The sequence below is a fragment of the Elephas maximus genome, chromosome 1 (assembly GCF_024166365.1).
Source record: "Elephas maximus indicus isolate mEleMax1 chromosome 1, mEleMax1 primary haplotype, whole genome shotgun sequence".
In the NCBI taxonomy this organism is placed as follows: domain Eukaryota; kingdom Metazoa; phylum Chordata; class Mammalia; order Proboscidea; family Elephantidae; genus Elephas; species Elephas maximus.
Window position 1 is genome coordinate 190,219,805 of NC_064819.1, and position 14,364 is coordinate 190,234,168.

General features: G+C 37.7%; 1 protein-coding gene across 1 annotated transcript in view; it reads left to right on the forward strand.

Moving 5' to 3' along the window:
* The window catches only part of SMPDL3A (sphingomyelin phosphodiesterase acid like 3A), a 29,131-nt gene extending 15,386 nt beyond the window's left edge, over nt 1-13,745 (forward strand). The window contains exons 4-8 of the mRNA XM_049900106.1: nt 542-638; nt 3,037-3,206; nt 3,706-3,886; nt 5,045-5,169; nt 12,095-13,745. Of these exons, the coding sequence (XP_049756063.1) occupies nt 542-638; nt 3,037-3,206; nt 3,706-3,886; nt 5,045-5,169; nt 12,095-12,400 (879 nt within the window). The 3' untranslated portion in view covers nt 12,401-13,745. The remainder of the gene's footprint in view (nt 1-541; nt 639-3,036; nt 3,207-3,705; nt 3,887-5,044; nt 5,170-12,094) is intronic.
* Nucleotides 13,746-14,364: the final 619 nt, after the last annotated feature.

The following is a 14,364-nucleotide window of genomic DNA, read 5'->3' on the forward strand; positions in this document are numbered from 1 at the left end:
AAAATAATGACTTTTTCTCATTCCCTTGGCATTCTGCACCAGACACAACATGCTCAGACTCAAACCTGCTCTTACTGCCTCTTTAGTAAACACATTCCCATTCCCATCTTAATGCCCTGGCACACTAAAACACGTGATCGTCTCTGTATTGGATACAGACTTTTGTGCCTCTGTGTCTCTGTATGGGCCGTTGCTGTTTTTTCTCTGACGCCGTTTCTTGTCAAGTTGGTGAAATCATTATTCAAGGCCTGGTTCAAATGCTGTCTGTGGTCTCCACCCTAAACACCCTGGGGAAGACTTGATTCTTCTTGTTTCTACACTTTTATGACCTTTGTGGTAGCACCTAGCACAGCACATTGTTTTATAGTTTTGTCTCCCATTTCCCAACTAATTTACCAGTGCCTTGAAGATAAAGTCTATCTGGCATTCATCCCTGCATCTCCAGATGCTTAATGCATTAGTAAATAGTCAAGTAGAGTTTAAGCTGATTAATCCATGTACCTTCTAATATTTAAATGGTGTATTATGTTGTTTGTTTCAGGATCAACTGCCTGTAGCCACCAGCAAAGTGTACAATGCAGTTGCAAACCTTTGGAAACCATGGCTAAATGAAGAAGCTATCAGTACCTTAAGGGAAGGTAAGTGAAAGAGTTACTCATTCGTATTTTGCCTCCATTTTTATTCATGTTGTTTAGACTTAGATCTTTAATGTTTGCTTAGGTGTGACAACTCCAGAGAGCCTCTGGACTCAGTTTCTCTATGGAGGACAGTGAGTAGAAACATTGCTTTGGACCCCTGTTGTGAACCTGTTTATTTGTAGGGAGTTCTTCCCATTCTTTTCCCACCCTTGATTAGGTGTGGTTCACATGAAACAAAAACTCAACTTTGGATTTTAATGTAAATGAAAGTACATCTTTAGAATTAGAAAATTGATTGAAAAGAGAGAATGGACATTAACTTTTAACCAAGCAGGCAGAATTTTATAAAACAAACCTCTGAGAAAGTGATGATATCTCAGCTTTTAAAATGGAGCTTGAGATGCTTGGAATGGTGGGGTGTAAGCAGTGCTCCATAAGGCCTTCCCTGGGTGGTAACTACAAAGGCCCCTGCTTCAGCAGCTCGCAAAACCACACCAGCCACATCCCTGACATTTTATGAGCTTGATGGAGGTGCCCAGCTGCTAAACTAAAGCCTTGATGTTTTTTAAATTTTCAGATAAACATTAAGTCAATGCCTGGAATTCTGTTTTTTTTTTTTTTTCCATGTCTTTTTGTCAGGGCAGAGAGCAAGAAAAGCATTTGAACCAGGGTTTTTACCCCTGCTTTATTTATTTGTTTGTTTGCAGCACTCAGAAAATCACAGAATAATGTATTTGAGACCCTAGTGGCATAGTGGTTAAGAGCTATGGCTAGTAACCAAAAGGTCGGTAGTTCGAATCCATCAGGCACTCCTTGGAAACTCTATGGGGCAGCTCTACTCTGTCATATAGGGTCACTATGAGTTGGAATCAACTCAATTGCAACGTGGTGCTTCCTAAGAAAGACCTGGTGATCTACTTTCAAAAAAAATCAACCACTGAAAACCCTGTGGAGCCTGGTTCTGCTCCGACACACCACACATGAGGTTGTCACAAGTTGGCATTGACTCAACAGCAACTGATACTGGTAATGTTTAGTCCTAGGCCCCTACACCTGCAAGACACATGGAAAGCTTGGATAATTTGAAGAGAGAGCAAGAAAAAAATGGCAGGAGGTCCTAAAGAGACATTCTGGATTGTAAGGAAGCTCAGAGAGAGAGAAGCACGCAGAAAAAGATCTGACAAATGGCGTGATGACCCTAAGGAAAGCCATATAAGTTTCAGAGTGATGATTTAGGAGAACTTTCCAGTTAAACATTGGAGTACACCTGTTATTGTTGAAAGTCTTAAAAAGCTTTGTCTGAAAGTCTTAAATGCAAAAGTGGTTTGATGCAGAGAGGCCCAGCCCAAAGGCGCTAAAACTTTGTTATCCCATAGCCCTAGTGAGAACTGTTGTAATCTCCTACTACTGAAGTTATTTTTCAAAAATAACTTCCACCGGATTCAAAGCTCTCTGCCCTGTTGCAACCACAGTAAGAATCATAAGCTGACATGACTACAGGCAAGAATAAAGGAAATTAAAAAGGCAGTGATTAGTCATGTTTAAAAGCTCAGAAAAGGCTTTGGTAGTGAGCGGGCTGAGGGCAGAGAAAGCAGGGCCTGGATCTGAGTGGCCAGCTCTCCAACTACCATTGCAGCAGACCCTTGAGTATTCTGTCACCACTGGGACAAAGGCTGCCTGGAGTTATGCCTTTAAGCTTCCTCTCCACTGGGATTGTAGCAGTTCTGGTTTATTTGCCATTTCTTCTTCAATAGTCTCTGGCAAACTCCAATGGGAATGTGTTTCCATTCTCTGGATTTTTAGATTTCACAGTATCTCGCATGTTGTTTTTGTTGTTAGCTACCATCGAGTTGGCACCTGACTCATGATCACCCCATGGGTTATAGAATAAAACTGCTCCATAGTGTTTTCTTGGCTGTAGTCTTGATGGAAGCAGTTCTCCAGGCCTTACTTCCATGGAGCCGTTAGGGGTGTTTGAACCACCAACCTTTAGGTTAGCAGCAGATTGCAAACTGCTTGTCACCCAGGCTCCTTTCTATTGTCTTAACTCCCCAAAAATAAAAAAGTAGGAGTTGATATATTATTATTATTTTTAATTCAATTCAGTAACCCATCACCTCATGCCAAAACATTTCATTCGTTTCTCATCTGGATATTGTATACAATTGTTATTACCATAATATGCAGAAATAGCACATTGGACCTGACACATAGTAGGTTAAATAAATGTTTGTTAAACCTTATTCTAATTAAATGACAGCCTATGGATGTGCAAACAAAACCACGTGTAGTAAGTACAATTTTCCTGACTGGATTGCAAATCTTAATTAATAATTTGCTTTCACAATGTCTGTGTGTATGTGTTTCCCTAAAATGTGTTTTGAATTTGTTTTTATAGGTGGCTTTTATTCACAGAAAGTTACCGCTAATTCGAGTCTTAGAATCATCAGTCTAAACACAAACTTGTACTACAGCCCAAACATTGTGACCCTGAACAAGACTGACCCAGCAAATCAGTTTGAATGGCTAGAAAATACATTGAACAGCTCTTGGCAAAATAAGGAGAAGGTAGATCACATAGACCAAAATCATCAGGGGATAAACAGAAGGCTAAATAGGTGTATTTACTGAACTTGGGGGTGGGGTTAGGTATTTATAAAAGTATTATAATTTGAAGATGGTTTCCTGTGAAACACCTGACAACTTCTCTCTGTCATTGTTTTGTTTCGCTTTTACTGCTTTGAAGATCGATTGGCATCTCTAAATATAAAGAGAGCCCTATTTTAAAATTTGTGATCAAGGTCATAGTTATCTCCTCAACGGAATAGCTTAAATGAGACAAGAGCAAATATAGTGATTTTAAAATTTTTCTAAGTTTATCTCTTTTTTGTAATAAATAGGAGAGATGGTACATTCAGCTTCTAGATTTCAATTAATATATGTACTTTCAATCTTGGGCATTGAAATCCAGGTGCTATTTAAACCAAAAACCCAGTGCCGTCGATGCTATTTAGCTATGATAAATGTGCAGAACAATTCTCACTAGTCCTTGTGTTTCTTCTTCCAGGTGTACCTCATAGCACATGTTCCGGTGGGGTATCTACCCTTTTCAAGGAGCACCACGGCGATGAGAGAATACTATAATGAGAAATTGATAGATATTTTTAGAAAATACAGTGATATCATTGCAGGGCAATTTTATGGACATACACACAGAGATAGCATTATGGTTCTTTCAGATAAAAAAGGTAATGTGACAGTCTGTTTGAATCTCTCTAGTTTAAGATGCTTAAGCATAGCAAGGAAGATTCAGGAAAAATTTCATTATATCAAATTGCCAGCACCAGCCTTTTCTGAATTATTTCAGATGGTTGTATGGTGAGTGTCTAATCATAAGATTAGGCCTTGTAATTGGATTTCTTCAGCAAGCATTCCTGTTAGTTCCATAGAGCCAGCTTCATTTAATTGTGGTCAGCAAAACCTCTGAAATGCTCCGTTCACCTGCTAGACTCAAGTTTTTTGACATGTTTTACTTCTAAGAATTTAAAAAGCCAAGCACCATTTATATCAATAGTTTGAAATAAAGTACATTAAGCTCTTAAAAACAATGAATTTTAGATTATCTGCCGTTTTGAAGATTACTTCTGAATGAGGGCAGAAAACTGAGAGTTAACAAAATAGGACTTCAGATTTTATGCTAGTCAAAATAAAAATTAACATGCGTTTTTTCAGCCATTGGAGAAATTCTCAAAAATGTTATACTCTTTCATACAGAATCAGTGGGTTTGGTAAAATGGCATTGTTTAAATGCATTTGACAGCTTTTTTTACTCAAAAGATATTTAGTCTTATAAAAAAAAACATGTATATGAATATGCATGTATATCTATCTATATATATGTATTTTATGTATATGTAAAACAAAGTGACACTAATCAAATTCTTATGTAATTATTGGAATACTTTTTTTGGTAGAGATGCAGAGCAAACTAGTTTTGTGTTTTGTGTGCATAAAATATTTCAAATATGCAGGAGCATAGAGAAGGATATAACAAATTTTCATGCACCCATCTCTTATTCAACACTTATCAAGACTTTACCTCATTTGCTTTACCAGATAATTTCAGCCTACATACTTCGATATGCATTGCTAAAGTATATAGACATTAACTTACATAACAAAATAAACAGTAATTATTTGGTATTATCTAATACCAATCCATAGTAAAAATTCCCCAATTTTCTCAGAAATGTCTCTTTACAGTTGTTTCTTGCTGGTCAGGATCCATCAATGATTATATGTAATTTGGCTATGTCTTTAATCTCTTAATTTGAAACTTGTTCATATTTTTAGTATAGTTAAATTCTGTTTTTTTTTTTTTTTTTTTAAATACATGCTTTGTCCAGGAAGTCCAGTGAGTTCTTTATTTGTGGCTCCTGCTGTTACTCCAGTGAAGAGTGTTCTAGAAAAGCAAACCAACAATCCTGGTGTCAGACTATTTCAGTATGATCCTCGTGATTATCAATTACTGGTAAGTTGGCACAGTTTTAGAATTGACTTCATATTTATGCATGTATTTGCAGTTTCCATTAGTTTAGTTGAATGTTTCTACGCATAGCTATATTGCTGTTGTTAGATGCCATAGAGTTGGTCCCCGACTCATAGTGACCCTGTGAGTAACAGGACGAAACACTTCCTGGTCCTGTGCTATCCTCACAGTCCTTGTTATGCTACATAGCCCGTCATTGCAGCAACTGTATCAGTCCATCTCGTTGAGGGTCTTCCTTTCTTTTGCTGACCCTCTGTTTTACCAAGCATGCTTGTCCTTTTGCAGGGAATGGGCCCTCCTGATGACATGTCCAAAGTATGTGAGATGAAGTCTCACATTCCTTGCTTCTGGCTGTACTTCTTCCAAAATAGATTTGTAGTTCTTCTGGCAGTCCATGATATAGTCAATATTCTTAGCCAAGACCATAATTCAAAGGCATCAGTTCTTCTTCAGTCTTCCTTATTCATTGTCCAGCTTTTGCATGCATATGAGGTGACTGAAAATACCATGACTTGGGTTAGGTGTACCTTAGTCTTCAAAAGAGCTCTTTTGCAGCAGATTTGCCTAATGCAATGGGTCTTTCGATTTCTTGACTGCTACTTCCAAGTAAAAAGAGATCCTTGACAACTTCAGTATTTTCTCTATTTATCATGATGTTGCTTATCAGTCCTGTTGTGAGGATTTTTATTTTATGTTGAGCTGTAATCCATATTGAAGGCTGTAGTGTTTGATCTTCATCAGTAAGGACTTCAAATCCTCTTCACTTTCAGCAAGCAAGGTTGTGTCATCTGCATATTGCAGGTTGTTGATGAGTATTCTTCCAATCCTGATGCCCCATTCTTCATATAATCAAGCTTCTTGAATTATTTGCTCATTATACAGATGGAATAAGTGTGGTGAAAGGATACAACCCTGACGCATACCTTTCCTGATGTTAAACCACACGGTATCCCCTTGTTCTGTCCGAACGAACGACTACCACTTGATCTATGTACAGGTTCCACGTGAGCATAATTAAGCGTTCTGGAATTCCCATTCTTCACAATGTTATCCATATTTTGTTATGGGCCACACAGTCGAATGTCTTTGCATAGTGACTAAAACACAGGTAAACATCTTTCTGATATCCTCTGCTTTCAGCCAGGAGCCATCTGACATCAGCAGTGATAATTCTCATTCCATGTTCTCTTCTGTATTCAGCGTGAATTTCTGTTGATGTGTAGCTGTAACCATTTCACTTATATAGCTATATGAGTTTTATAGTGAAATCTCAGAATTTCTTTATTCTTTTTGATGTTTGGAATGTTTGTCAGCACTTTCTAAGTATGGGCTTAGGAAATTAACCGTTGGAAGGCTGTTTCTATGTCAGGACTTAAGATTTATTTAGATTGCACCCAATTTGGGCCTTGCCTGTGGACTTGTATACATATTTAAGCTTTTTACTAGGCCATGCTGTTGTTGCTGCTGTTGAGCTGATTCTGGCTCATGGCAGCCCATGAGTGCCTAGTAGAACTTCTCTGCAAGGTTGTTAAAGCTGTGAACTTTCAGAAGAAGATAGCCAGGCCTGTCCTCTGAGACCTCTGTGGGTGGATTTGAGCTGTCAACCTTTCAGATAGTAGTCGAGCGCTTAGCTCTTTGCACCACCCAGGGACTCCATTACTAAACCATAACCAAAACCAAACCCCTTGATGTCGAGTCGATTCTGATTTATAGCATCCCTGTAGGTCAGGGTAGAACTGCCAATAGGGCTTCCAAGTCTGTAATCTTTATGGTGAAACCCTGGTGGCACAGTGGTTAAGAGCTCGGGTGCTAACCAAAAAGTCAGCAGTTTGAATCCACCGGGCGCTCCTTGGAAATTGTATGACAGTTCTACGCTGTCTTATAGGGTCACTGTGAGTTGGAATCGACTCGATGGCAGTGGTTAATGTTTATGGAAGTAGAGTGCTACATCTTTCTCCCACAGAGCGGCTGGTGGGTTCAAACCACTAGCCTTTCAGTGAACAGCTAAGCACTTAACCAGTCACTACCCATAAAACAAAACAAAACAAATCTAAAACCATTGCCATCAAGTTAATTCCAACTCATAGCAATCCTATAGGACAGAGTAGAGCTGCCCCATAGGGTTTCCAAGGAGCGGCTGGTGGATTTGAACTGCCGAAATTTGATTAACAGCCAAACGCTTAATGTCTGTGGCACCAGGGGGCCACCGTACCACCAGGACTCCTTAATTACACTTCACAAGAACATAACTTAGGAAGAGTGTAGGCTCTAGAACCATATTCTCTCAAGCTGTAGTACTTAACTTCTCTATGTCCCTTCTCCATAATACTACTTCTCCATAAAATAGGGATTAATATATTTACTGATTTCATTGAGTTGTTGTGAGGATTAAAGTGAGCAAATATATGTAAAGCATTTAGGAAAATGCTTGATCTGTAGTAAATGTTCAATAAATGTTAAAAAAGAAGATTTAAAAAGAAAAAATACTCAGTTGGACATTTACCTGGGAGAAAAAAGTTCTGTGGAGCATGTACATGGCTCTATGCTTTAGATCAATTTAGCATCAAAAGGCTGGGCATTTAGTTTATGGATACTTCAGTTTGCGAAATTGCCCCTTTCCATAAATATAATTTGAAAAGAATCTATTATAACTGAAGTTTCTTTTAAGGAGTCCTGGCGACGCAATGGTTAAGTGCCCACCTGCTATGTAAGAAGTTCAAAGCTACCAGCCGATCTGCAGGAGAAAAGACCTGGCACTCTGTTTCTGTAAATTTTTCAGCCTAGGAAACCCTACGGGGCAGTTCTGCTCTGTCCTGTTGGGTCCGTATGAGTTGGAATTGACTCAACAGCAAACAACAACAATAACAGCAACAAAGTCTCTGTTGATTTAATTGCACTTTTTTCTAGATAAATTTAATAGGATATGGCTCTGTTATTCTGTTGAGCATATTTTCACAAAGTAGCTAGGGCAGGGGAAATCTGGTTTAATCTATAAATACCAGATTAAATGGGGAAATAAGACAATTGACCAATAAACTAGTCAAAAAGAATTCTTTTACAACTATTAGTTACCTGTGTTTGGATCTTAGCCTCAGATATATACGTGTGCATGTGTGTATGCACTGACATGGGAAGATGACTGAGATATAGCACTAAGTAAAACACTTTTTAAAAGTGAAAAACAATTTGTATAGTATGAATCTATTTTATGAAAAGTAAAAAAAAGTAAATTGGTATGGATATTCTAAATATTTATATTTATCTTTTACCAAAATCAAACCCACTGCTGTCGAGTTGATTCCGACTCATAGCGACCCTATAGGACAGAGTAGAACTGCCCCATAGAGTTTCCAAGGAGCGCCTGGCGGATTTGAACTGCCGACCTCTTGGTTAGCAGCCATAGCACGTAACCACTATGCCACCAGGGTTTCCTATTTTCGTACATTAAGCCTAAAACAGCACACACTCTGGAGTGCTGGTAACTGTTTAACATCTGGTTCTCTGGAAGGGGGGAAGCCTTGATTTGTGGTGTTTACTGATTTCTGTGGTATAAACGTGCCTATTATGCTAATTTCAAGCTACTAAAGTGCTATCAGTTGACTAAAAACATTCCTGAAAATTTAAAAATTGTCTCTCATGAGCTAGTACAGCCATTACCCACACCACACTGATATATAATATTTTTCTTTTTATTGGATTAAATTGCTCAGCTGTAACCCAAAGGTTGGAGGTTCCAGCCTACTCAGCATTGCCTTTGAAGAAAGGCCCAGTGATCTCCTCCTGAAATATCAACCGTTGGAACCCCACGGAGCACGGTTCTACTCTGACACACACGGGGTCACCATGAGTCAGAGTGGACCCTACAGCAACTGGTTGTTGATTTATTAGCAGTGGTTATCTCTGAGGCGTGTGAATTAAAGGCTTTTTATTTTGTCCGCCTCTTGGGAAATGGTTTGGATTGTTTTCTGTGGGACCTTTCATGATAAATTGATTGAAAATATACCCAGCAGATCATACACGTATTCAACAATTCCTACATGTACAGTTCAGTGACATTGGTTACATTCTTCATGTTGTGCATTCTTGCTATCTCACCTTATATTATTTTGCCTCACTGACTTATACTCACTGCCCATAAACGACTCATCTGTGCTTCAGAGTTACTTTTGTTAATTTGATCTGCAGTAGTTAAGAGCTATGGCTGCTAATCAAAAGGTCAGCAGTTCGAATCTACCAGCCACTCCTTGGAAACCCTATGGGGCAATTCTGCTCTGTCCTGTAGTGTTGCTCTGAGTCAGGACTGACTTAGCGGCAACAGGTTTGGTTTTTTGGTTTGAATAGATAATTCTTTGGGAGTGTGCAGTGCTCAAAGCTAACATTTTTTACTAATTAGGCTAAATGGCTGTTTAGATTGAAGATGACTTCAGGGGATAGTTTGAGTTTAAGGTTCAAAAATTTTCTTAGGACAACATATTTAGGAGTTCCTCTAGCCCCAATGGCATCAGTAAGTCTGGATTTTATAACAAATTTTAAATTCTGTTCCATATTTCCCCTTTTGACCAGGACTCATTCATTGAGTCCTTGATCAAAACATTCAGTAATGGTAGCTGGGCACCATTCAGTTCTTCTGAGTTCATGGCAGAGGAAGCAATAGTTCATGGAGGCAACTAGACCTGCGGTCCAGTTCCTTCTTTGGTTCCCGTGTCGTCTTCTTCCTCTGCTGCTCCAGGTGAATAGAGACCAACCGTCATATCTTGATTGGCCACTGGCTTTCAATACCCCGGGTACTACTCATTAAGCTGGGGGGTAGATCAGAAACTCAAAAAACAGTGTTATGTCAGTTGGCTAGACAGTCCCATAAAAACATGACCCTAAGCATTTGAACCAAGAGAACTAATTCCATGAAGTGTTTGGTTGTACCTAAGTGGTATCAGCAACTGGATCTTTCTATTGTTGTTGTTGCTGTAAAATTACATATGATACAACATTTGCCATTTCGCCCTTTTTCTGGTGCACAACTTAGTGATACCAGTTACATTAATCAAATTGTGTAATCACTACCCTTAGTCAATGCCAATATTCCCAACACGGTAGATATAAACACATTACTTCCCAGAGAATGAATCCCTTTCTCTCTTCCCATTCCTACCGCAGGTAACCACTAATAACCATTGGTCTCTATATATTTACCTATTCATGTCATTTCATATAGGTGAGGTCATACAGTATTTGACCTTTTGTGATTGACTTATTTCATTCAGCATAATGTCTTTGAGGTTTGTGCGTGTTGTAGCATGCATCAGGACCGATTTTCTCTTTATGGCTAAGTAGGATTCCGTTGTATTTATGGACCATATTTTATATATTCATTCATCTGTTATTGATGGGCACTTAGGTTGTTCCCACCTTTTCGTTGCTGTGAATAGCTGCTATGAACATAGATGTTTTAGGTCCCTAGGAGTGGAAATGCTAGGTCATATGGTAGTCGTAGTTCTATTTTTAATTTTTTGAGGAGTTACCATACTGTTTTCCACAATAGTTGTACCATTTTATATTCCCACCAGCAATGGATAATAATTCTGATCTCCTCACATCCTCACCAACCCTTGTTATTTTCTGTTCTTTTTTTTTTTTTTGGTAATCATTGCCATTCTAGTAGGGGTGAAGTGGCATCTCATTGTAGTTTTGATTTGCATCTCTCTAATGGCTAATGATGCTGAGCATCTTTTCATGCGTTTGTTGGCCACTTGCATGTCCTATTTGGTGAACCACTTGTTCATGTCCTATTTGGTGAACCACTTGTTCATGTCCTTTGCCAGTTTTTGACTGGGTTATTTGTCTTTTTTCTATAAAATTTCTATAAAATATACTGTTGGAATTTTGGTCGAGATTATGTTGAATCTATAGAACATTTTGGGTAGTATTGACATTTTCATAATATTAAGTCTTCCAGTGCATGAGCATGGAATGTCTTTCCATTTATTTAGGTCTGTTTTAGTGAGTCTGTAGTAGCAGTGTTTTACAGTTTTCATTGTATGAGCCTGTACATTGCTGGTTAGGTTTATTCCTAAGTATTTTATTCTTTTAGGTACTACAAGGTCGCTATGAGTTAGAATTGACTTGACAGCAACAGGTTTTTTATTGTAAACGAATTGTTTTCTTGATTTCTTTTTCAGATTTCTCCTCGTTTGTATATATAAACCTAACTGTTTTGTGTGTCGATATTGTATCTTGCAACTTTACTGAATTCTTCTATTAGTTCTAGAAAGTTTCTTGTGGATTCTCTGGACTTTTCTATATATAGGATCATGTCATCTACAAATAGAGATAGTTTTACTTCTTCCTTTCCAATTTGATTACGTTTACTTCTTTTTCTTGCCTTATTGCTGTGGCTAGGACTTCCAGGATGATATTAAGTGGAAGTGGTGATAGTGAGCATCCTTTTCTCATTCCTGTTCTCAAGGGGAAGGCTTTCAGTCTTTCTCCATTGAGTATAACATTGGGTGTTGGTTTTTCATAGATACCCTTAATTGTGTCGAGGCATTTCCCTTGTATTCTTATCTTCTTGAGAGCTTTTATCAGGAAAGGGTGTTGGGTTTTAATGAATGCCTTTTTTGCATCTATTGAGATGATCATGTGGTTCTTCTCTTTTTTTTCTATTAATGGGGTGTATCCCATTGATCGATTTTTGAAATATTGACGTTTTATTATTTTTAAGATTAAAAGAAGTAATGTAGATTTTTATCAAGAGACTCGTTTATTTAAAACTAATTCTCACTTGTTTTTTTAAATGACCAAAACTCTCATTAAGTTAAGAATATTACTTAAATCCTAATAATTCTTCTTGTTGTGCAATGCTTTATACACCATGAGGTGAACCAGGCTTTGTTATTGTTTTTAACTATAGGATATGTTTCAGTATTACCTGAACCTGACAGAGGCTAATCTGAAGGGAGAATCCAACTGGAAGCTGGAGTACATCCTGACACAGGCCTATGACATTGAAGATTTGCAGCCGAAAAATTTATATGGTTTAGCTAGACAATTTGCAGTCCTAGAAAGTAAGCAGTTTATAAAATACTACACTTACTTCTTTGTGAGTTATGACAGCAGTGCGATTTGTGATGAGAAATGTAAGACCTTTCAGATTTGTGCAATTATGAATCTTGATCGTATTTCCTACACAGGTTGTCTCCAACAATTTTCACTGTAGCACAATCACTAGTATTTCAAAGTTTGTGTTCATGGAAAATGTAATACTGCTCAGTTTTTGAAATCAGTTGGTGCAAATTGTTATGTAAATCTTTCTGAATTACTGACAGGGAAGGAAGAACTTCTGTCTTTGCTTTATTTTTTTACTATACCCAAATGTAAATATCTTTAGCAATCAAAATTTTTATTAAATTAAATATATTTAAAGTACCTGTTAGTAGAATGATGTTTGGATGTAAATATCCTAGCTTCCATGTTACACAATTATATCTAATTTATACTCTTGTTAAAACTGTCACCTGTCCAATAAAGCAAATGACTTCTAATTATGATGGGTTATTCTTAATATGATAATTTTCAGTCTCTTAATTCACTCTTTTTAAACCTTTCCATGTGTAAGTTCTAGCAAAAAAAAAAAAAAAAAAAAAGGCTAGAACTGTTTAAATCTCATGTGAAACTGAGGTTAAAGCTGTTTATGTGTTCCATCTACCGGTGGGAAAATACCAGGGTCTATTAGGGCCATCTCCAAGTCTGGAAAACATCACGGGACATATATTGCCTGGTTGCCTTCACTCAGTGTATGAAGGAGAGTCATTGTTAAGATGGCTAACTTTTTGCAATGTCACCAGTTGTCTTTACTGTAACTACAGTACTAGCACAGGGCCTAGGACCTAGTGCAGGCCTGGTACTTAGTAAATACTTGTTAAAATGAATTGAAATACATGAATATTTCCCCAACAAAATATGATCAGATGCAGTGGTGGCATTTTCTTTGTCACAATATCCAAAGAAAGGATAAAATGAGCTTTTCATCCCCCCAGTAGGATTTTTTTTTAGGAATTCTGGCAGTGTAATGATTAGGAGATCAGCTGCTAACCAAAAGGTTGGCAGTTTGAATCCACCAGCTGCTGCCTGGAAGCACAATGGCAGTTCCACTTTGTCCTATAGGGTCACTATGAGTCAGAATCAACTTGACAGCAACGGGTTTAATAGGATTATTTTTAGGGCTTTCCCGTGGCCTAAGCTGTTCTCTGCTTCCCAGCTAACTTGGAGAGCTAAAGTAGAAGAGACAAGGGCCAGGCTGAGGGATAAAAGGGAGGAGAAGACTGCGTACCACAGTGTCTGGCTTGCTGGAGAGGACACACAGCCAGCAACCTTGGGTCAGCCGGTGAGAGTGGACTCATCATCTTTGCAACTGGGACTGGTTTGACACCACTTAAAGAAAGGCCTTGTAGATATGAGATCTCAGTGTAAAACCGGTTCTGCCTGATTTCCAGATCTCCCTTCCAGGGCTGAAAAAATAAATGTTACAAAATAAAAATATTATATCTAAGAAACCATCAATGAACAAATCTGTCTTTTGTTTTTTAGGTTTTTTTAAAAAAGTAAATTAGTAGGTTTTGGAAGTGACAATGCCAAAACAAAATTTCATTCTGATACAGTAATCACATCCTTTAGAAATCATCATGTCTGCACTTACATTTGCAGTTGGTTTTTATAAATGACTAGATCATGTATTCTTGTATAGGCAGAAGTTCTAAGAAAAGAAGTTTGCATTATATAAGGAAAACGTAAAAACAGTAATAAATAAAGATGGCGTGAGCTGCCTAGGGCCGTGAGTGCCCAGCTTGAGAAGTGAAAAAACTTGGACATGTAAGGTTATCCTAAAGGAAATTCCTGCCTCTGCTGGAATGTTGGGCACTGACTATTTAAGGTCCTTCCCACATAATTCTTACTGTTTAAATTTTTAATGGTACCTATTTTGTATCCAGTTTATTTCATTTTAAAATCAAAATAAATGATCTTAAAGTTCGAGTAATGTTTATTTTATCACTAGTTAAATGAGTATTTCTGCTCTAAAGTCAGAACATTTTCCAATTATTTACTTCAGATTGTGTTCAGATCTATAATACATTTTATTATGCCTGCAGTAAAGCATGTCTTGATTTGCCTCTCTTTAATGAT